The following is a 24335-nucleotide window of genomic DNA, read 5'->3' as shown; positions in this document are numbered from 1 at the left end:
CCTATGATTCTGTCTGGAGACAAGGCCTATGCTATAAACTGATGACAATAATTCCCCGTCAAAAAGTGACAAAGCTTACTGGTAACAGAGGATTCCAGGTCGTCATGGGAAGTAGCCAGAAATTGCTTGAAAATGGTTTACATCAAGACTTGGTGTTTGCCTCACTGCTTTTCAGCCTATACATTGCTGACATGCCAGACACAGCTTGTAGGAAATTTGGCTATGCTTATGACTGGGCCATTGCAATGGCTATGCTTATGACTGGGCCACTGAAATAAGGCACACCTATTTTGATACAATGGAAGAAACCCTTACATCCGATCAGTCTGCCCTGGCAGCATACTTTCATAAATGGAGGCTTAGGCCTAACGCCACAAAGACAGAAGTAACTTGCTTCCACCTCAATAACAGAGAAGCCGACAGAGCTCTGGAAGTATACCTTGACGACACATGCCTCTACCACAACAAGGAGCCAAGGTACCTAGGGGTTACATTAGACAGAACCTTATCATTAAATCACACCTTACAGAAGCAGCTGCCAAGGTGAGAACAAGAAACAACCGCATCCATAAACTCTGCAGAACCACCTGGGGATCAACAGCAACAACTCTGAGGATGACTGTGCTGAGCCTGGTATACTCTGCGGCTGAGTACTGTGCACCAGTATGGCTAAACAGTAGTCATGTGAACAAAATCAATGTCGATCTCAACAACACCACACGCATTATTTCAGGAATCGTTAGGTCTACACCTAACATATGGCTACCTGTCCTGTCATATATCACCCCTAAAAATACAACAAGAAGCAGCCTTGGTCAGGGAATACAACAAGATCGAAGTAAACCCTGAACTACCAGTAAACATCGATATACCTGATCTGAGTATCAAGAGGCTTCGTTCAAGACATCCTCCTCTTGCTCTCGACAGCATCACTGGGACTGACATCTACTCTTGGAGAAGAGAATGGCTCCAAAATGCCTCAACAACTTGCCACCTAATGCCTTGTATTACTGAGGCAGTTTCCGAGTTTGACCAATCCCACAAGATATGGTCAACTCTGAACTAACTATGAACTGGGCATGGGAGATGTGCCGACTCACTCTTCAAATGGGGACTGATGTCTTTGCCAGCATGTGACTGTGGTGGGCCTAAGCAGACCATGAAACGCATCAGAGAAGAATGCAGTGCCAGAGCATTCAGTGGGGACTTTGAAGAATTCCTCATGGCACCCCAAAAATCCATTGAATATATACAAGGACTAGATGTTAGTCTGCGAATATATATAACATTATGTAATGTAGAATAACATGATCCAATACTGAATTGTACTTAAATGCCACATATTAAATAAAAATAAATATAGCCTCCTTTCAAGACACTGTCCATTCCGTTCAACTGCTCTTCTAGGTCCTTTGCTGTCTCTGACAGAATTACAATTTCAGCATATAATGATAGGTAATCAAAGTGCTGGTGAAGGATGTGGTTTGGTTGTCCCAGTCTGGGTGATGAAGGGTGCACTCCTTTGTGACTATTTCTTCGGGGTGGTGGGAGGATTGGGTGTGTATGGGGAAATGGCACAGGGGATCTGTTTGTGCGTTAGGTGTGGGAGTTTTTGTCACTGCAGATAAGCAGCCCTGGGTCGCCTGGTTATATGGGATGTGTGGATGAGATGGTAGCTGTCTAAATGCATGTACTGTTGGTGTTTGGTGGGTGGAAGTCAATGTCCAGAAGTTAGATAATTGGCAGAGGCCTTCTGAAAGTGGTTACTGTGATTCATAACAATTGTGATGGAACCTTCATATGCAAGTTCCTACCTGATTAGGTAAGGATTTGTTCTGAGGTTGTGTAAGGGTATTCTTTCTTCTGCTGAAAGGTTGGTGTTCTAAGGAAGAGGCCTGGGGAAGAATGGTGAGCCAAGTTAGAGGACCTGGAACGTCACCAGCATCTAGTTTGGTTGCGGGGAGGGGGGCAGTGATGGTACCAACTGGAAGAGGCCTGGTGCAATGTTGAGATTAGGTTGGGTTCGACTGTAGGGATTGGTGGCAAAGAAGTTTTTCAGGATATATACATGGACCAAAAAAAGAAATTCCTGGATTTTCTCCAGATCTCCCAGTTAAAAATACAATTTCTCCCAGATGAAAATACACTTTTTCCATGTTAAGTGACAGTATACTTTCCCTCGGAACTGTAAAACTTATGAATTGTTTGAATGGTTATGGTTTTATACAGCAGCTTAGGATTTCCCAGCACTTTACAAAATGAAACTCAGGGGAAAAAAAACATGTTTTGGAAAGTTCTTTGATGTGCAGCAACACGTACACTGCATATTTTCATATTATGAAAGTATAAATTCACATTCCACCAAAGACCGCATATTACTCTTCAAAGCTTTGAAATTGAGATTGCGATGTGCTTTTGTAAGCCAGTCATAGCTCATGTCACATGTTCTCACCAGCCGATGGCAGCAGATATTCAGAGCATAGGACACATGATGTAGTCAGCCCATAGCAACATCACTGTTAAGTAGTGCGAACACACAAATAGGAAAAGTTAACATACATATTGCTGCTACAAGAAAAGAAAAGCTTTCAGATATAGTATTGATCTCTAAGATTAGTAAGCTGTGAGAGAAGCTAAGCTTTCACATATAATGTTGATCTTTTATGCATGTTTTACACTTTAAGATATATCACACAAATGTGAGAGTAAAATGTTTAATACTGTCATAAATCTCTGATCTTCTGGGCTCGAAATTCTTCCAAATTGATTGTCATCAAGGAGTTGATTTTTAAATGAGAGTAAAATGCTCTGTGATTTAAGAAATTCATCATACATTCTGCACATAGTTCATCTTGCGAAAAAGGAAATTTACTTTGAAAATAATGGTTTTCAAACCACAATTCGCAATATTTTCCCATGATCTGTTAGAAATAGATTTCTTCCAGCAGTTGCTAGAGAGTGGCAGATAAGAGGCGTCACCGCGATTGTGCAGCTGCGGTGATGTTGGAAGCCCATATGTGTAAAACATTAAAAGATCTTACATTATGTCATAAAAGAAACAAGACATCAGAGGATACTCCAAGAGCATCGGAATTTTTGTGAACCATACAAAAATGCATAATTTGCCTTAAACTGCACATTTGTATGTCCAGACTGGCAACGAAGTAGGCCTCGACCTGATATTAAGTTCTTCAGTGTGGTTTTCGAGATGTAAATTTTCTTGGAGTACCAGTACAGTATTATCTCATATTGAGTTCATTATTATGGCATAATGCCATACATGCTAGAAGATGAAAACGTGCAAGTGAAATGCAGCAAACAGTTGAAACTAGCCAATAGTGCACTAAACACTTCGTTTCAAATAAATTGGCTGCCTCAGTGGAAAAGATAGATAAAAGCTGAATTTCTTTAGCAAAGCCACATAAGTAATTCTTTATTCTGCAGGGCGACTAATTCTTGAATGTCAGAAAGGTGGAAATAAAATAAAATCTGAAACTATTAACATATTTTAGCTTTCCGTAATTATGAGAATGTATTTTAATTCACTTGATAGCTCCCAGCCACAGAAATCACTTTGTTTTCATTTGATGTGAGAGCAGTAAATGAAGAGGAAACAGAAAGATCACTAAATGTAAACACAGATCACGTGGAGACTATTCGCTTACCCCCATCCCCCTCCCACTCTAACAGAGACTCCTCGGGCCTATGATATTTCCAACCAGGCCAATACCAGATGGTGGCGGCCCCCCAATCCATATCCATTGAGGACGGAAGGGGGAGGGGGAAACTTTGTAATTAATACTGGATGGGATTATTTGTAAACAGAAGAATAAGAACTCTTCAGAAAATTTGGACTCTTTATTGCCTATTAGCTAATAACTTGCTGTTCTGTGAGACATAAAATTAAATATAGGATACATAAAACCAGTAAAGGCATGAGACAATCCAGACAGTACACATTTCTTCAGTGCTTAAATCCTAGCATTTTTTTCTCTCTAATCTTGCTATAGCTTTACATGGCGTGCTTTCCTTTCTGTGAAAGAACCTGTTACTTCATCAAAATTCGTCAAACGATTGTGCTACATGAAAAATCGAAATGTCGTCGTCTAATACTCCAAAAGCTGTTAATACAACTAGTACCCAAGACTGGTGTGGTTTCATGATCTGATTATGTCTATTTTGTCACTGTCTGCCAGATAAAAGAAAAGAAGCCTTTCTAATACTGCAGCAATTGTTGTTGTTGTTGTTGTTGTTGTTGTGGTCTTCAGTCCTGAGACTGATTTGATGCAGCTCTCCACGCTACTCTATCCTGTGCAAGCTTCTTCATCTCCCAGTACCTACTGCAACCTACATCCTTCTGAATCTGCTTACTGTATTGATCTCTTGGTCTCCCTCTACGATTTTTACCCTCCACGCTGCCCTCCAATGCTATATTTGTGATCCCTTGATATCTCAAAACATGTCCTACCAACCGATCCCTTCTTCTAGTCAAGTTGTGCCACAAACTCCACTTCTCCCCAATCCTATTCAATACCTCCTCATTAGTTACGTGATCTACCCATATAATCTTCAGCATTCTTCTGTAGCACCACATTTCGAAAGCTTCTATTCTCTTCTTGTCCAAACTGGTTATCATCCATGTTTCACTTCCATACATGGTTACACTCCATACAAATACTTTCAGAAATGACTTCCTGACACTTAAATCTATATTCGATGTTAACAAATTTCTCTTCTTCAGAAACGATTTCCTTGCCATTGCCAGTCTACATTTTATATCCTCTCTACTTCGACCATCATCAGTTATTTTACTCCCCAAATAGCAAAACTCCTTTACTGCTTTAAGTGTCTCATTTCCTAATCTAATCCCCTCAGCATCACCCGATTTAATTTGACTACATTCCATTATCCTCGTTTTGCTTTTGTTGATGTTCATCTTATATCCTCCTTTCAAGACACTGTCCATTCCGTTCAACTGCTCTTCCAAGTCCTTTGCTGTCTCTGACAGAATTACAATGTCATCAGCGAACCTCAAAGTTTTTACTTCTTCTCCATGAATTTTAATACCTACTCCGAATTTTTCTTTTGTTTCGTTTACTGCTTGCTCAATATACAGATTGAATAACATCGGGGAGAGGCTACAACCCTATCTCACTCCTTTCCCAACCACTGCTTCCCTTTCATGCCCCTCGACTCTTATAACTGCCATCTGGTTTCTGTACAAATTGTAAATAGCCTTTCGCTCCCTGTATTTTACCCCTGCCACCTTCAGAATCTGAAAGAGAGTATTCCAGTTAACGTTGTCAAAAGCTTTCTCTAAGTCTACAAATGCTAGAAACGTGGGTTTGCCTTTTCTTAATCTTTCTTCTAAGATAAGTCGTAAGGTTAGTATTGCCTCTCGTGTTCCAACATATCTACGGAATCCAAACTGATCTTCCCCGAGGTCGGCTTCTACTAGTTTTTCCATTCGTCTGTAAAGAATTCGCGTTAGTATTTTGCAGCTGTGACTTATTAAACTGATAGTTCGGTAATTTTCACATCTGTCAACACCTGCTTTCTTTGAGATTGGAATTATTATATTCTTCTTGAAGTCTGTGGGTATTTCGCCTGTTTCATACATCTTGCTCACCAGATGGTAGAGTTTTGTCAGGAGTGGCTCTCCCAAGGCCATCAGTAGTTCTAATGGAATGTTGTCTACTCCCGGGGCCTTGTTTCGACTCAGGTCTTTCAGTGCTCTGTCAAACTCTTCACGCAGTATCTTATCTCCCATTTCATCTTCATCTACATCCTCTTCCATTTCCATAATATTGTCCTCAAGTACATCGCCCTTGTATAAACCCTCTATATACTCCTTCCACCTTTCTGCTTTCCCTTCTTTGCTTATAACTGGGTTGCCATCTGAGCTCTTGATATTCATACAAGTGGTTCTCTTCTCTCCAAAGGTCTCTTTAATTTTCCTGTAGACAGTATCTATCTTACCCCTAGTGAGACAAGCCTCTTACATCCTTACATTTGTCCTCTAGCCATCCCTGCTTAGCCATTTTGCACTTCCTGTCGATCTCATTTTTGAGACGTTTGTATTCCTTTTTTCCTGCTTCATTTACTGCATTTTTATATTTTCTCCTTTCATCAATTAAATTCAATATTTCTTCTGTTACCCAAGAATTTCTATTAGCCCTCGTCTTTTTACCTACTTGATCCTCTGCTGCCTTCACTACTTCATCCCTCAGAGCTACCCATTCTTCTTCTACTGTATTTCTTTCCCCCATTCCTGTCAATTGTTCCCTTATGCTCTCCCTGAAACTCTCTACAACGTCTGGTTCTTTCAGTTTATCCAGGTCCCATCTCCTTAAATTCCCACCTTTTTGCAGTTTCTCCAGTTTCAATCTGCAGTTCATAACCAACATATTGTGGTCAGAATCCACATCTGCCCCTGGAAATGCAGCAATTGTAACACACACCAAATAAGCGAGACTGTTTTGGTAATAATGGTCATTTTTATAATATGACAGAATATAATTCACAAAGTACCAATATAAAATGCCCCTCTGGCCTACTACAAGAAGAAAGCCTTATGTTAGGTAATAGTTTCACATTTCATTCATACGCTCCAGTTTCTCAAGCATGAGATCGAAAAGAAGTAGTACGAAATTTTTGGATATATTTGGAATCATCTTATTCTTCCATAATATGTGTGATGTTCCCGTTTATTCTTCTTCCTCATTCTAACAAACAATTCTCATCAATAATTCTGTAACTATTCCTATCATTGCCAAAACTCATTCTCCGGTTAACTCTACTAATGCTACCAGAATCACCTGTTTAGTTATCCAGCGATTATTCTCCGATTAGACATTATTACACATTTGTACAAAGCGTTTTCCACACTACTCCCACAATATAACTTAAGTGGCTGCTAGCCAGGGACTATACAACTTGTCCTTTCTAGTTTAGCGACCCGACCATAAATTTTCTGTCAAAATTTCATTTTTGTAGATACACCGAGAAGATAATACATAATCTTTTTTTCCTGTTATTCCTGCTAATCATTTATTTCCACTCTGGTAGTCTGAATCTATGTACTTTGCTAGTAATTTAAAAAATGCTGATCATTCACACACCCAATCAATAACATAAACAAACAGCAGTTGGCAATCACCCATTCGGCTTTATTCTGCTCAACTCGTATAGCCCCATCCCCTTTTGTCTGCAGGAAAGTTTATTTCTAGATGCGATGAGGATTACCCTGGCAGAGCCATCACATACACTATGCACGCATTCAAAAATCAACTTATGATTCATTCAGAAAGCAACTTAGAATGTGTTCAAAAATTTTCAAAAACCAACAGGGATGCTTTTCAAAATCATTTGAACAATCGATATACGTATGTTCGCTAGATGTTAGGCGCTTTGTGACACCAGGCTTTCTTCCTCGAGAATATGAATTTGCCTCCTCCCCCATCTCTTGATATGCTTGAGAACGTTCTTTTCCCACAGTTGGAGACCGAGTCAAACAACTTAATTTACGAACAGGATGGGGCACCACCACATGGGCATCTGGAAGTGTGGGAGTTTTTAAATCTAAGGATTACTGAACGATGGATCAGTTACACTGGACCTCCAAGGTCACGGGACCAGACTGTATGTGATTATTTCTTGTGGGGGCTTAGGACAAACTTTATGTGCCTCCATCACCAATAATAATGAATGAACTGAGACATCACATAACAAGAGCTTTGGAACATGTAATTCAAGACATACTCACTGCAGTGTGGGAACAATTTGAATACCGCATTGACATATGCTGTCCATCTCAAGGGGGCATATTGAACACTTATGAAAAGGAAACTTTTTGAGTTTACTGTTCATCAGAGAACCAAATTCATTGTACATGTTTATTACTTTCAGAAATATAGATGTGCCAAACTGGATAATTCTTTTTGCTACAACTTGTGCTATGATGTTCCATTGCAAAATTCTATTTCAATACTAACTCATAAATTAGCTATTTCCAGAAACATGCTTACATACAATATTTTCCTTTTTATGTTTTACAATCTCATTTCAGACTTTTTCAAAGTAGTTTTGATATACATCAGATATGTGTCTCTTCAAACTTTCCTGGCACATATGTTGTAAATAGTCTTCATGGGTTTGACTTGCAGCAAACTTGTGAAGACTATTTACTATGTCAGATATCATAATGTGAGGTGAAACAAAATGTTTTATGGTGGGTGTCTGGAGACTATATTCCATAGAGTATGTCTTAATGATTTACTGTAATATTGAGTAAGTTAAAAGTAAATTAGAATTACAATTAATATTTACCTTTCCAAATCTTGTAACATTTGAATCAAATCCTTTGCTGAAATGCCAGTCAATAATGGCTCCAAAGATTTTTGTAAGTGTATTGTCGGGAAAAGAATCAATGGATATTAACATCAAATGCCTTATGAAGCGTCCCGTGATTTCATTTGATCCACCCCCAGGAGGTCCCATTGCTCCAACAAAAAGCTGTAAAACACATATAGTATTAAAGTTAAAATTCAAAATTATTTGATTTTATTACTTTGAGCAGAAAATGTAAGGAGAAATTCAGAGAAAATAGCAGTTTCACCTAAAACATCATAACAATTTCTAAAATAATGATATATCATTTCAATTATTCTGAGAATTATTTTTCTCGAGTTCTCACAAAACTGACATGTCATAATATTACCATTCAAACTTTTGTTTAGCATGAGTGCAATGTTCACCTAATTTTACAAACTGAACATTATTTATTTATGTATTTATTTAGTTTCGTTATTATTAAATGTCTGCTGCCTTTGGTAGTTCTGAAACTAAAAGTTCATTATACATTTTAATTTAGAATACAGTGGTCACATTTGTGCAAATTGCTTTTCAGTTGTGCTACATAGCCAACTCATTCACTTGAGGAGCATCTCATTATTGAATTTCTGCTCCAATTAGCTAAATTAATAGGTTTGCTGCAGGTATTTAAACTTCTGAAGTTAGACAAGATTAATCTTAGTGTATTTACGGGTACAGTACTGTTAGCATATCTTTACCTAGAATGTAATATGTGTTATAGTGAGGAAATAGGTTGCAACATCTCTGTAAATCAAAATTATGCTACAGTATTTAGTTTTATTCCTTCCTGTCGCAGACAGATGTCAAGAGCTTCAAAGGAACTGCCTTGTGCAGTATTAGTATAAACTTGAAGCAGCAAATGGTGTTAACTGTTTCTGTTGAAGAGCATTGGGGCCTGTACAATATGATAATCAAAGCTAAGTACAAGTATACAAGCTGTCCGAGATACGTTGCAAGGATCATTGAGGGACTGTGTAGGGTGCCTTGAGGAACAAATTGAGGATAGGAATCTATGTTTGGAAACATCATCTAAAAAAAGCCGGCATCTGACACTAGGCCACACCTTTGGCAGCAAACGTCAATCCGTATGCTGACACACCACAGATGGAATGTCTTGCAATGCTATCTGTTGTTCAATGATTGCTACTGAATGCCATGATCACCAGTGGAGAAGATGGGACTGCTGTGTAGATACGCCTTGTGCTCTGTTACCTAGGGGGATGACGGTTTCACACAAAGGTTTGCATCTGCAGTGTGTTTTCTACTGTACACCAAAAAACACTGGAGATTTTAGAGGCTTCCAAGAGAAAAATAAACTCCTAAAAGGACTTAACAGGTTCAGAAATTTTCACGAACTCATTTGTGCAACTACAGACCTCGTCTGAGAATAACTTTGTAGGAAAATAGATCAGTTTTAATCCTTGTACTAAGCTGTTATGAATCACATACAGTCAAGTGTTAATGACAGTTGTAGCAAGGATGGCTGAATTCACTGGTCCATAGTGCGAACGCTATGTTTTTCGGTTTGGAGAATGAAACTCCAAGACAACTGTGCAATGCAATTTTCATACCTAGTACATTAAAGATACTCCCACTAGACTTATCACTTGTGAATGGCATAAATGTTTTTTTAGAACTGGGCGCTTGGTAAGTCATAAAAAATTCCTCAGGTTGATCAAGTGTGTTAGACGACACTGTATAGAAAGTGAGGCATGGGTCTGTTAACAGTCCTAGAAAACTAACTGGGTATAGTTCTTGTGAGTTGGGCATTCCATGCGTGACTGTTTGAGATGAGATGACATCTATTGTAAAACTAACAATGATACAAGAACTTAAAGAAGCTAATAAGATTGTTCATGATGATTCTCGTGGAAAAATATTAGTGATTAGATAAAATGTACATTTCACTGGAAATATTATCTTTATTGAAGAGTCAACGTTTGATTTAAGTGGTAAAGTTAAAAAACACAACTATAGAAACAGGAGCAGAGAGAATCATGACAGCCAAAAAGTTAATGTCTTTTGAACATTGATCATGAGTAAGATTCGTGGGCCTTTCTTTTTCCGAGAGAAAAAAATCACTGGAATAGGGAACTTACATTTGCTGGAAAATTTATCAATCCCACTCATTGATGAAGTTGATCATGAATGCAGTGCGCATTTCGTATCACCCATGTTTCGGATTTGCTTAATAACCACTCTCCAGGTAAATGGATTGGTTGTACAAGGTGTGTCTAGGCCCCAAACATGAGAAATTTTTATTACTGGAATTTTACAAAGAGGCCAGCTTTCTCATTCATCACCTTCTCATTGATGCAGCAACAATTAACAGTTTTATACTGATGTAGGCCAAATACTTACGTGCACGTGTGAAAGAACAAACACTCTAAACAATCCACAGCTGTATGAAATACTTCATAGTTTATTGGCTGTCTGCCAATTCCTTGACATCAGCAGTATGAGGTAGAGATTTACTGTCCAATAGTGACATACGAAAATTTGTTCTGGATGAGGACTGTAACCCCAGTTCCCCACTTTTCATAAGTGATCACTTGAACTGCTTGGGGTATCTGTGCACATTCCCTAGACAAACCCAAACCTGCTTATGTAATGCTGTCTACAACCTTATACCACAGTCCACTAAATTCGTGAATGCCAAGCAATTCTCAATCAGTGAACAAATGTAGAAATAATCTGAATAGTCATCAGGGCAGCCTCTCTGCCAATCAAATCACATTGCAGGATCACTTCGGTTTTGAGACTGCAGGGTCTCATACCCACAGCCAAAAAAGCTTGCTTCGGTTCCTAGCCACCACCAGAATAGATGCCAAATGACTTGGTCTTCTTTGCTTTTACATATCCTTTCTCCTCCAAGGTGAGTCTGAGGCTACTTTCGTCATCCTACCAAGCCTCATCATATAGTTCCCCTTCTCCATGCGTAAACAAACTTATACATGGTTTATATATATGAGCACCACATATTTATTATTAGGTGACACTGCTTTCCAATCCTGACAACATCCTGAAGAGCGAGTACATGGTGAAAGTCTGCTGACTAAAAACCCATCACATATATCTGATCTGACATCTCTTGATGCTTTTTTTGTACGGATTCATCAAGGGTACTGTGTTTGTACCAATCATACCAACTTCTCCAGCAGAGCCCATAGTAAGAACCATACCACAATTAAATGAGTTATGCATGATGTGGTGCTAGGTCATTTCACATGAAGCAGACCAGGGTGCAACAGGACTGTTTCCATATGTAACAAAATTTTATGGGAAGGCTCCATAATGTCTTGAACATATTTGTACAAAGTATGAGCCCTATATCTCCTTTGGTTCCATTTCTACGGCTTCCTGTTAAATATGGGTTCCAAGTTTGGACCATAGCTCTATATCTCCTTTGGTTCCATTTCTACAGCTTCTCATAAATATGGGTTCCAAGTTTGGACCATCTAAATGCATAATAATGTGCAAAGTTAGGGTATCAGTTAAGATCCCATGCTTTTGTACACTCAAATGACTTTTTGTGCTAAATAAGAATTTATTACCGACTAGATTTTTAATTACATATACTGACAGCTGTACTTCTTTAAAAAGGCAGGAAATTCACTGAATGAATGAAAAAGGGCCCATTTCCAACCACCCAAAAATGATAATGTTATGGGTGGTTTCAGCCAATAATGGGATCATGCTGAAAGAGAAGATACCAGAGACGCATCTTACAACAGTAGAAGAGTTAATGGAGGAACTGGATCTAAAGCTTCATGGTTTGATAAACCACCATTTCATTTTAAAATACCAAAGATCATATCTACAGCACCTAAATGAAAATCTTGAACTATTCATTTACATTTTGCTGTGAACTGTTCATTTGTTTTTTTAGGATACTGTTCAACGATTTCATTGGGAGAACAGCCAAGCCACATTACATCCCTATGTAGTTCATTTTGTTGGTAAAGAGCTACAGGGTAAGTGTCTATATTAGTAGCAACTTACTTTGTTATGATACCATTCCAGTTCATACATTCGTATGAGGCTCATCAAATATTTGAGGATAACAATATGAAGTACATTTGCTACTTTAGTGATGTATCTACAGCCCATTATAAGAATTTTATTAAGTTATGCCCGCATGAAACGAACTTTTGTATCTCTGATGAGTGGAATTTCTTTAAAAGTAGCTATGGAAAATCCCCTTGTAACAGCAATGGAGAAACAGTTAGTCTGCATTTTGTTGTGAACTGGGGGTGTCCTCTATGATGAAGCTATTGCTGCTGATGAAAAAGGGTAATACAGCTATCCCGATAGGATGGACGTGAATTGTAAAATACATTCCTCAAATTGTTAACACTGGTTACAGCAACTGTAGAATGTAGGTTTAACCTATCTATACTCCACTGACTATAGTTACATTAGCACAACCAATAAGTTGAAAGAAAACTAATCTTCTATCTTGATGCAGCTAATCTAAGAACAGTTCCAAATTAACAATACTCACTTTATAAAGGAAAACACTGCCATTTGATTGTTTTATTGTTTATTAAAGTACAACCCAAGTTTCAGCCTTTTAAGCCATTTTCAAATATTTGATTGTATGCCTTTAACATATATTGCAGGACATTTAACATGTTGTTCTGCTCAAACTTGGTCAAAAATTAAGAAAAATATTAACTCCCCACCAAATGCCAGATGTGGATCACTATTTTGTAAGAGATCAGAAAATAACTGAAGGACCACATCACATTTAGTAAAAACAGGCTTACATTGGTAAATAAAAGATTAGAACATCTATCTAGTATTTAATGATAGTATCACTATCTTTTAAGGACATAAACAATAAAACATTCAAATGGCAGTGTGGTCCTCCAAAAAATATTGTATAAATGTTGCTCAACAAAATCAGTAACAGTATTCACAAGGAGAGATCCTGAGCAGTGGAATCAACTTTTCGAATCTGTCTATACAGCGATGTGGGTAAAGATCCCAGGTATCACACACTGCAGCCATTCACCATGATGGGCCCTCATTTGCTAGTAACTGAAGGAACAAAAAAGTAAATTGAAATTTTGTGTGACACTCAATAGCGTTAAAAAAGTGGAATTGTCTAGTCTGGTTGTATTATATAATGGATAGTGTAACAGGAACACATGCAGGAGGTAGAAGGTTTAAATCTTGGTTGATGCACTAAATTTCTTATTTTTTTTATTTTTAAGTCTTTATTAAAATTATTACTCTATTATTTTTATTCAGTTAATCTGCTTAAACATAACTTTTTGTTTCTAGTCAATTGTCACATTATTTTAATTACTGTATGAACTTTGTCATTTGTTTCATTTTTCCTTTATATAATTTAAATGAACATGAATTTAATTATATTTAGCTATTATAATATTTAAAAACAAAGATGATGTGACTTACCAAACGAAAGTGCTGGCAGGTCGATAGACACACAAACAAACACAAACATACACACAAAATTCAAGCTTTCGCAACAAACTGTTGCCTCATCAGGAAAGAGGGAAGGAGAGGGAAAGACGAAAGGATGTGGGTTTTAAGGGAGAGGGTAAGGAGTCATTCCAATCCCGGCAGCGGAAAGACTTACCTTAGGGGGAAAAAAGGACGGGTATACACTCGCACACACTCACATATCCATCCGCACATATACAGACACAAGCAGACATATTGGTCTTTAAATATGTCCGCTTGTGTCTGTATATGTGTGTGTGTGCGAGTGTATACCCGTCCTTTTTTCCCCCTAAGGTAAGTCTTTCCGCTCTCGGGATTGGAATGACTCCTTACCCTCTCCCTTAAAACCCACATCCTTTCGTCTTTCCCTCTCCTTCCCGCTTTCCTGAAGAGGCAACAGTTTGTTGCGAAAGCTTGAATTTTGTGTGCATGTTTGTGTTTGTTTGTGTGTCTGTCGACCTGCCAGCGCTTTTGTTTGGTAAGTCACATCATCTTTGTTTTTGGATATATTTTTCCCACGTGGAATGTTTCCCTCTATTATATTAATATTATAATATTTAATTATTTAAAAATTCCAATGTATCAGTTAAAAAAGCCAAAATAATATATTTATATTTGTGCAATGTTGTAAAAAATGTATCTTTGTTAACAGATGTGCAGTTTTTATTTGCACAGTGATCATCGTACAAACACTTAAAACATAATCTAAATACCTAGTGCACTATGGACAAAATGATGCAAATGAAAATTTAGATGAAAGATGGGTTTATAAGTAAAACAAAATTGAAGCAAAATGAGAAATAGATGTATAACACAATAATGTAGACAAAGCAACATGGTGATAAAACAAAAGAAATTAAACAGAAATTAATACATAAAATCAATTGAAAAATGTGAACAAAGGTTTCAAGTGGAGAAAGAATGATAGGACAAAAAATGAGAGCAAATGAGGAAGTTGACATTATTATTAAAATTATGTGGCAAAGGAATGGAAATTACTAAAATTACATTTAACCCTTTTGCAGTCAGCCGATTTGGAGTGGTGTGTGCTAAAAATGTTATGCATATTTATACTGATATGCTACATTCCATTTAAATTGCTATATTTCACACGGTATTCACTTTAAAAAATTACCACTTATCCATAAAAGTGTGTAGGATATTGTGGCTTACACAGATTATCATAATGTTTCAAATGAATTTAACTGTGACAGTCCAAATAAAATATTTTTTTTAAATATTATAAATTTGACTTTGATTCTGTATATCCAACACTGTGCTTCAATTTAAGAAGAGTAACTACAGTCCACAGAATCTATACACAGTTCTGAGTAAAATGACACGAGGGATATGAAATTTGTGTTGTTATTTAGAAAGATAATAATTATTTATTTGAAGAGAACATTACAGAACTTCCATGTCTACAGTATGACTTAACCATTTGCGTTAAGGAAAAAATTCACCATGTAACCCCTTATTACATCTATTACAAACAGCTCTTGACCTTCTTTTCCTTCCCTCACTAGTACACACACAGCATCTTAACTCTTTCTTCTCTGGAAGTTTTCTCAAACCCGGAGAACCACGAGGATCATCAGTTGGATGTTTTTCTTGCAGCCATTCATCTGAGTCGGGTTGGGTTGTTTGGGAAAGGAGACCAGACAGCGAGGTCATCAGTCTCATCAGATTAGGGAAGGATGGGGAAGGAAGTCAGCCATGCCCTTTCAAAGGAACCATCCCGGCATTTGCCTGGAGCGATTTAGGGAAATCATGGAAAACCTAAATCAGAATGGTCGGACATTCATCTGACAAGGCTTCAATTATCATTACAGTATATACATATCTGGAAACAACTTTGCTTCCTTTATTATGCTCTTTGTATAATATGTAAGAGTTCAGCACCATTCTTGGCATTATGTTAAGAGCTACCTTCTTCCAGTAATGGCGATTTCGCCTTTCATCCAAATACGCATACAGCATCGTGTCAGATGTGTCTATCACACCCATATACTGGTTTTACTGGTGTATTATTTCTGGATTTTTACTGTTTCATTTTTATTTTGGTCTTCAATGTCACCAGCACCAACTTTATTTGACACTAAGGGAACGAGGGTGGGCCGAGATTTTTTCTCTTGGTACGCACATGCTAGTACCAGACCTGACTGACATCTTTTCCCCAATTCCAAATTTTTTGCTAAATTGCTCTGGCAAATATTTCCTCTTTTTTTCTTACAGTGCCAGTAATGTATGTACCTAATTTATAAAGACTTTTTACAAGTGGTACCGAAATGAAAAGTTGTCCACAAAGATATATCCCTCATTCAAATAATTGCCCAAACACAGTAACTTCTGGACAACACAGTAAGCTAAGCCATGTTTTGCAATCTCAGCCTTATCTTCTTGGCTTTTGGCACCTCTGTAAGTATAAAACCCACGACAATAGTGCATTATAGAGTCACACAGCATCTAGAATTTGATTCCCCATCGGTGTTGGTGTTTGTTTGGCAAATACTGTAATAGGTAAGTGTGACATTTAGTGCCAACTAGACACTCATCAATACTAAGTTGTTCATGAGGTGTCTCATGATGTCTAAATATATTAGCATGATCCACCAATGGCTGGTACCTGATACATGGGTCATGATCAGGATGGCCTGGTGCTGGACATTTATCACTATCCACAAGATGAAAGAATTTCATAAGATGCCTAAATCAGTGGGCAGAAAACATTTTACCAAACCATGGAAATGCCTGTGACAGTTTTGTGCTCCAGTATGAGAGCATTGTGGGCCTTTCATTGAGTCCCATATTTAGTAAGCAAGCAATAAAACCTCTTACCTTGGTGCTTGTCACATTCTTCCATTTCTTATACAGTTTGGACAATGTAGGACAATATAGCATGTTGAGTTATAAACTGTGTAGCTGAGTGATTTGTTTCAGTTACAATAAGCTGCAGCAATGTTGTAGAAAAGAATAAATTTAAATATTCTATCACAGGAGATCCTGCTGGCCGCATATGTTTTGGTTCTGGCAGCTCTTGAAATGGATGTGGTAATGGCTGTAGTGTTTCAGGTGCAATTACTTCAGTGTATTGTACATCTTCCATTTCATCTTCACTTTCGTTCACAATATCATCAAGTACATCACTGTCACTTTCTGAACTGTTCCTACTTTTGTTAAAACACTCTGTATCACTAGTAAGTTCTAAAAGTTCACAAATGTCTTTGAAGGTAAGTCCTCTGCTGTGGCTTGGTGTAGGTTGCATTTTTCACAAAAAGCGTAGAAAATAAACAAACTGTAAACTCGTAATGTGAAGAAATACACACAGAAACTGTGATAAATAACAGTACTGCGCAAAAACAAGAACGTGGAATGCAATAACAGAATGTAAAAATGTACTGCAAAACATGACATCAATAAACAAACTATGCAAAAGTGGACTAATTGAACGCTAATATTTCACCGAAACGATGCTCAATTGATGATAGCTATTGACTTACACATAACTCAAGGCAACGAGCATCTGTAATCAGCATGCCAACACCATAGATCGTTACCTTGACATACAAAGGGTTAAATCATGATGATCAAAGTCATTTTAACAAAGATTTAAAAATAAAAAAAGACTTGCTGTAGTAGACAAGATTCAAACCCACAACCTTTTGTACATGAATCTGTTATCCTATACATTATGCCACAATTTCAGATTGTAACTCGTAAATTCTTTAATGATACTGAGTATCACACAAAATTCTGATTTTATTTTTTTTTCTCTCTTTTTTTTCCAGTTACTCGCAAATGGGGGCCAACCAGGGAGAATGGCTGCAGTGTGTGATACCTTGGATCTTAATCAACATCACCATGTAGATAGTTTCTAAAAGCCGGTGGCACCACTAGGGAACTCTCCTTGTCAGTTAAATCTCTCAGCATGTAGTCTCTGTCCTGACATGACAATTCTATTCACTGTCCTGTTCATACTGAGGACTATCCACTGTCTATATGTTGGCTACTGTTTCTATATCTCTCGACAATGTTAAGACTTGAAGACATGACAAATGCTCTGAAGGAACTCCCTAGAATGACTTGGACAGATATACAACTTGTAACTAACAACTTCTGCTTGTGTTATGGCTACTTAAGTGTGCGTCTCCCTTCCTGGTGTAGCTGAGACTCCAGGGGATTTGATTCTTGCAGGCAGCGTGGTGGTTTGGGTGCAGTGATGTTTCCACAGCAGATGGATGTCCGTGGTGCTTCAGGTACCAACTGTCACAAACTCTTCTTATGTGGTATCTCAGTGCACGACACACAGAGGACATCGGATAACCAAATATTGACTCCTTTTGTTCAGTTTAAATTACGCAATTTTGCAACATAAACATTTCAGGTATTACCATCTTTTATATTACACAGAAAGAAATCGAACAAATTCAGTCTGATTGGGAAAGAAGATTTGCCAAAACCACACACTTCCCAGGATAATAGAAAATTACCACTTCAACACCAGACTGGAGTACGCATCGTTTCCAGTGGTAGAGTTAAAGGCTTTAATGCAGATGAAAATTCCAGCTGCTGCAACTACAACATTACACATTACAACCCATGCAGCATGACAGTGCTTAGTGTGTGGGAAATGTATATGAAGTTTTAATAGAATAAAAAATATCTTGGTCAGCTGTATGCATCACCACACCATTGTCCTGCACTTTCCTTCCACTGGCTATCTACTGAAAATACTTGCTAGTTTCCAGATGAACACATATTTAAAATCATAAAAGCATCATCAACATCATTTGGCACCCAAAATGTTTTCATCAATTTTACTGGTTCATATATCTTGATAAAGAAGGACAGAAGCTATTGTAAAAAATGAACAAGAAGACAGCAATGGCTGAGTATCATGTTATCAATTACTGTCTAAATTGATCTACACAGTTTTGATTTATGGCTGATTAAAGGAGGGCTCTCCAATTCACACAATGAATTTCCTGCCATTTTTGGATACTTATATAAAAATCAAATCAGTGATATATTTTTATTCAGCACAAAACTTTTAAGTATACAAAAGCAGGATCTTGCAAGTTGAGAGTCTCTTTCATAAAAGTTGATAAGTCACCACATAATCACATGTGTTAAGTGGTACAACCTTTGGACCCATATTTATGAAAGGCGTAGAAATAGAACCAATGGAGATATTGAACTGAAACTTTGTACATATCCACCCAAGAGACTGTTGAACCTATGGAAAAAATTCATTTTCTTCAGGAATGGCTGAGGTGGAGCCATCTCTAAAACTGGTCCACCTGATGCGGAATGACTCAGCAATGAGTTAGTCGATAAAAGTGACTTCCAATGACATGTGTGTCACATAATCAATGGAAGTCACATTCAAGGTGTTTCAGATATAAACTAAAAAATTCAATGTATTTTGCTAAAAGGAGACACAAAAACCAGGTCTGTAACTCCTATTAATTAATCTATATGAGTTTTCTAAGTTGCTAAGCCCTTACAGAGAAATCAAGTGTCACAATCATAATTTTGTACATGCTCTGAATATAGAGAATATTAAGTTGGAAACTGGCATGTGCAATTACATTCTTCCACAAAATATTGAATGACTAAGGATTACATACAACTAGCAAAACGTCAAAAAGATGTATTTCATGCACAATAGTGGTCTCACACACTTCAGTGTAAATTGTCATGACAATTTTAATTCACATTACCACAGACAGTGTTCACTTAAGCTGAGAGTTACAGTTTTATATTCAGGTAGAAGCGATGAACTTGAACCCTTTGCATGAACTGTGATGAAATGTTAAAGAAATGTACAAAAATAGAGAAAATTCAACTGACGTAAGACATGTGGAAGTCTAGCAACATGGAGAGCAAGCCTTTCTGGGCTCAATTAATAAAAATTATTAGTTTTTCATATATATTCCAAACAGTCACAGGAAATAACTATTTTCAGTACAGTTAATGTAAGATTTTTTGATCTATTACACTGTATCAAGTTTCGGGGCTAAAAGGAAAACATACTTACTATGTCAACTAATTCCAGCTTAGTCGTATCTTTCAAGTCATACCAGTGGCGATGATCGATCCATTGTCTCAGCAGTTCAATTGGAGGCTGAGCACCATATACCTCTTTCTGTGGCATACCGAGATCATCCACAAAGAGTACACATTTTTTCCCCATAGATGGCCCATATACACCCTTACGTCTCCTGCAAAATATACACAGAAATTTTAACTTCCAACATAATGCAACTGTTGGTACAACCAACATCAGTCTCAGTGTAAATAAATTGACTACTTTACAGTTCCTGCTTGCTTCAGGGATGTGCATATGAGACACATTAAATGAAAAAGTCAAGGCAAAATGTGAACACACGGAGAAGCACATGAGATGCTGTGCATGAGCACCCCCTACCACCCACCTCCAACACACACACATTCCAAATTCCACATTTATTCCATGTCACTGACCAAAATGGGGAGCTTATAACCAAGATAATTATTTTAGTTAGTAGGACTCTATCCGAAGCTGAACAACCATATTCAGTGACCAAATTCAATGCTCTTGTGGTAATATGGGTGCCAAAAAAGTTTGGATATTAACTGAGATGAAAGCATACCAAGGTGAATTGTGACCTTTATATATATAAAAACAAAGATGATGTGACTTACCAAACAAAAGCAGTGGCACATCGATAGACACACAAACATACACACAATTCAAGCTTTCGCAACCAACGGTTGCTTCGTCAGGAAAGAGGGAAGGGGAAGGAAAGATGAAAGGATGTGTGTTTTAAGGGAGAGGGTAAGGAGTCATTCCAATCCTGGGAGCGGAAAGACTTACCTTAGGGGGAAAAAAAGGACAGGTATACACTCACACACACACACACACATATCCATCCGCACACACACAGACACAAGCAGACATTTGTAAACGCAAAGAGTTTGGGCAGAGATGTCACTCGAGGCGGAAGTACAGAGGCAAAGATGTTGTTGAATGACAGATGAGGTATGAGCGGCAGAGGTTGAGACCTGGTGGGTAACGAGAAGAGAGGATATATTGAAGGGCAAGTTCCCATCTCCGGAGTTCTGACAGGTTGGTGTTAGTGGGAAGTATCCAGATAACCCGGACGGTGTAATACTGTGCCACGATGTGCTGGCCGTGCACCAAGGCATGTTTAGCCACAGGGTGATCCTCATTGCCAACAAACACTGTCTTGCCTGTGTCCATTCATGCGAATGGACAGTTTGTTGCTGGTCATTCGCACATAGAAAGCTTCACAGTGTAGGTAGGTCAGTTGGTAAATCACGTGGGTGCTTTCACAGGTGGCTCTGCCTTTGATCGTGTACACCTTCCAGGTTACAGGACTGGAGTAGGTGGTGGTGGGAGGGTGCATGGGACAGGTTTTACACTGGGGGCGGTTACAAGGGTAGGAGCCAGAGGGTAGGGAAGGTGGTTTGGGGATTTCATAGGGATGAACCAAGAGGTTGCGAAGGTTAGGTGGACGGCGGAAAAACACTCTTGGTGGGGTGGGGAGGATTTCATGAAGGAGTGGGGAGGATTTCATGAAGGATGGATCTCATTTAAGATCCATCCTTCATGAAATCCTCCCCACTCCACCAAGAGGGGGTGGGGGTGGGGGGAAGGGCATTGCAGAAAGCATCTGCGAGTGAATTGTGATCCGTGAGGACAAAGAATGAGTGACCCTCCATGTCGGGAGGGAAGTGTTTGATGACCTTGTAGACCGCAAGGAGTTCTCTATCAAAAGCAGAGTATTTCTTCTGAGCTGTTGATAGTTTTTAGAGAAGAAATGAAGAGGGGAAACTATGTCTGCCTTGCATTGCTGTAGTACCGCTCCCACCACGATATCACTGGCGTCGGCAGTGATGAACAAATTGACTGAGGGGTCGGGATGGGAGAGCGTCACGCCATGAATTACGGAAGTCTTTAGTGCATTGAAGGCCTCCAGCATAGGTGCAGTCCAGCGAATGGGTTTGAGTCCTAGCTAGTGTTGGCTAGAGAAGCTCGATTAGGGGGTGGAACTGTGGACTGGAGTTTTAGCTGCGAGTTACAAGCTGTGACGAGGTCGTTGTAGGTGTGTGCGATGCGTTGTTTCAGCTCATTGTTGTCCTGGCAGAGTTATGCCGCCGAGTCGTATTCTGACCGTAGATTAGTTACACAGGTCACAATGTTGCTCGGGTGGGTGGAGCACTCGCGTACTAACCCACATGTCATGAGGGAAACAGAGTGGTGAGCATAAGTATAGGAGCACAGTATCTGAGTATTAGTGGGATGATGGAGCACGAAGCCCTGAACTACGTTGGGAGAGAGTTTATAATGGGAGAAAAAATCCATACTGAGAGTTGGTTCATCAATGTTGGCAATGTAGAATGTCCACGGAAAACAGAGAGAATGAGAGAGGTGCACCGAACTTTGACAGAGCCTGAGGTTTGTAGTGTTGGTGCGTCGAAGCTCATAGAAGTAACCTCGTCGGTGAAAAGATGTGAGTGTGACAGACACATCAGCACCAGTGTCGACTAGGAAAGTGAGCTGTGATGAAATGTCAGTCACATACACATAGGGCAGATGACTGTACGGAGTGCAATGTATGAAGACGCCCGTGAGGTTCCCCGCAGGACTCGGCGTCTTTTGGGTCCCGCAGTCGGCATTTGGGTGCTGGCAAGGTAATCAGCAATTCTTAGCATCCTCACTGGAAACCTGGTGGTACCAGCAGTATGGATGAGCTGGATGTGGTGGTGGTGGTGGTGGTGGTGTGGTGGTGGTGGTGACTGCAGCAGCGGAAGAGGCTTGTCCTTGTCGATTTGTTCTGGCATGGATACCAGCATGTACGGTGTGTGGGCAATCCTGGAGTGCTCGGATGGTGGAGAGAGCGAGCAGATGCTGCCAGGCGATGTAGAAGGGGTGGAGGCAGAGCTTAGCCAGTAAGGGGGAGCAGTTGTGCCGACTAGGGGTGAGTGGTGAGCTGGCTGGCGTTGTCATAGCAATGAATACAGGTGGTCTGTGATGTGGAGACGAGAGCCAATTGACTCGAAGGAGTGTGGTAGCAGGTGGATCTGTAGGTCAGTAGGCAGCTCGGCAGACCACACCGTGACAGAGTGACGTCCGGCATGGTATGTTCACACACAAGTAGCCGAAGGCGGTGCCAGAGTTGTGATGGGGTTCGGTCCCCGAGGTGTTCCTCATACAAGATCTTGATGATTAATTCTTGTGGTGAGTTGTTCAATAATTGTCTTTTCGTCAACTCATATTTCGATGGAGGAGGTGGCGAGAGGAGTAGATCGCAAGTTAAGTCTGAATGATCATGGAGGTGCGTGACGAGACAGGACTTTAGAGTTGTCGTCGGATGGGTGATGTAATTCGAAAAGGTGCTCGACAAGTGCAAACCGTGACACTGGGTTGTCATCGTATAAAGGTGGCAGCTTCGCCAGACGATTTGGAGGTGGGAACAAAGGCGGCTTCAGTGTCTCTTGGTAAACCGTCTGGGCTGTGACAGGAGAGGCTATACAGCAGGCCGGTGCGGTAGGCACAGGTGTGTTTCTGGGGAAAACATCCATTGCAACCATGGGTTGCATTGTCCTTGATGTGACACGAAAACACCATGTGGCTGACACGGTTGGCACTGTGGGAACGGATGGTTGCACAGTAGGCACTGGGGTCCATAAACTGGGCCGTAGGCTACCGGCACTGATATGAATTGACCCACCTCAGAAATAATGCGGAAGGCCGGCATGGCAGGCAGAGGTGGTGCTGTGGGAGAGGCGAGCAGCTGAGGAGCAGCTGGAACTGGGCCCCCTGTGAGGAGTGCATGGGGGGTGCAGGGATTGGTAACTCGTATGACAAAAGCTTGAGTTCTCAGCACATGTTGAAGATATGCTCCATGAGGTCGGACTACAAATGACCAGTGGAACCCGTGGAAAGTCACTTCGGTGTGGTAAGACGCTATTGGAAGGCAAAACATTGAATGATGCACTCGAACCGACATGGTCGAAAACTTGAGCGATCGGTCTGGGGGGTGAGTATGGAGAATTGTACGCACTAAAATGTCCTTGATTAGTTTGCAAATGAGGCAAAACTGGGCCAGGTGTCGGTTGATAGTGGCCGGGTGCATTTTGTGGTAATGGCGGCGCTGCACATGGCACCACAGTAACTGTCGTTGCGGCCCACTGAGAGTCAAAGTATGTGTGTGAATGTAGATCGCTTTGATGAGCACTATATGATCGATCAGTAGGTATATAGTTCTGAATATTGTTCACTTCAAACTTTACACGTTGGTGAGCACAGTCCGGTGACACGAAACTCAAGTCCATTGTTTGTGTTAGCGGTGTAGCACTCGACCATTGTAGAGCGAAAAAGTTTGAGGTTAATGTGGCTGGAGATCATGAATCTCTGTGAATTAATGTAGAACCAGCTGTTGTCGAAGGAATGAAGAGGTCTGGCGATCGTTGTTGAGCTT

At 39.5% G+C, this 24335-nt stretch overlaps 1 protein-coding gene across 1 annotated transcript in view; it reads right to left on the bottom strand.

The window, feature by feature from the left end:
- The window catches only part of LOC124776158 (dynein axonemal heavy chain 3), a 1197897-nt gene that overhangs the window by 612743 nt on the left and 560819 nt on the right, over positions 1-24335 (bottom strand). Inside the window, exons 34-35 of the mRNA XM_047250998.1 lie at positions 19886-20069; positions 8329-8514 (exon numbers count right to left, since the gene is read on the bottom strand). Of these exons, the coding sequence (XP_047106954.1) occupies positions 8329-8514; positions 19886-20069 (370 nt within the window). The remainder of the gene's footprint in view (positions 1-8328; positions 8515-19885; positions 20070-24335) is intronic.

Source organism: Schistocerca piceifrons, chromosome 2, assembly GCF_021461385.2.
Source record: "Schistocerca piceifrons isolate TAMUIC-IGC-003096 chromosome 2, iqSchPice1.1, whole genome shotgun sequence".
Taxonomy (NCBI): domain Eukaryota; kingdom Metazoa; phylum Arthropoda; class Insecta; order Orthoptera; family Acrididae; genus Schistocerca; species Schistocerca piceifrons.
This window is presented reverse-complemented; position numbering and strand designations above follow the sequence as displayed.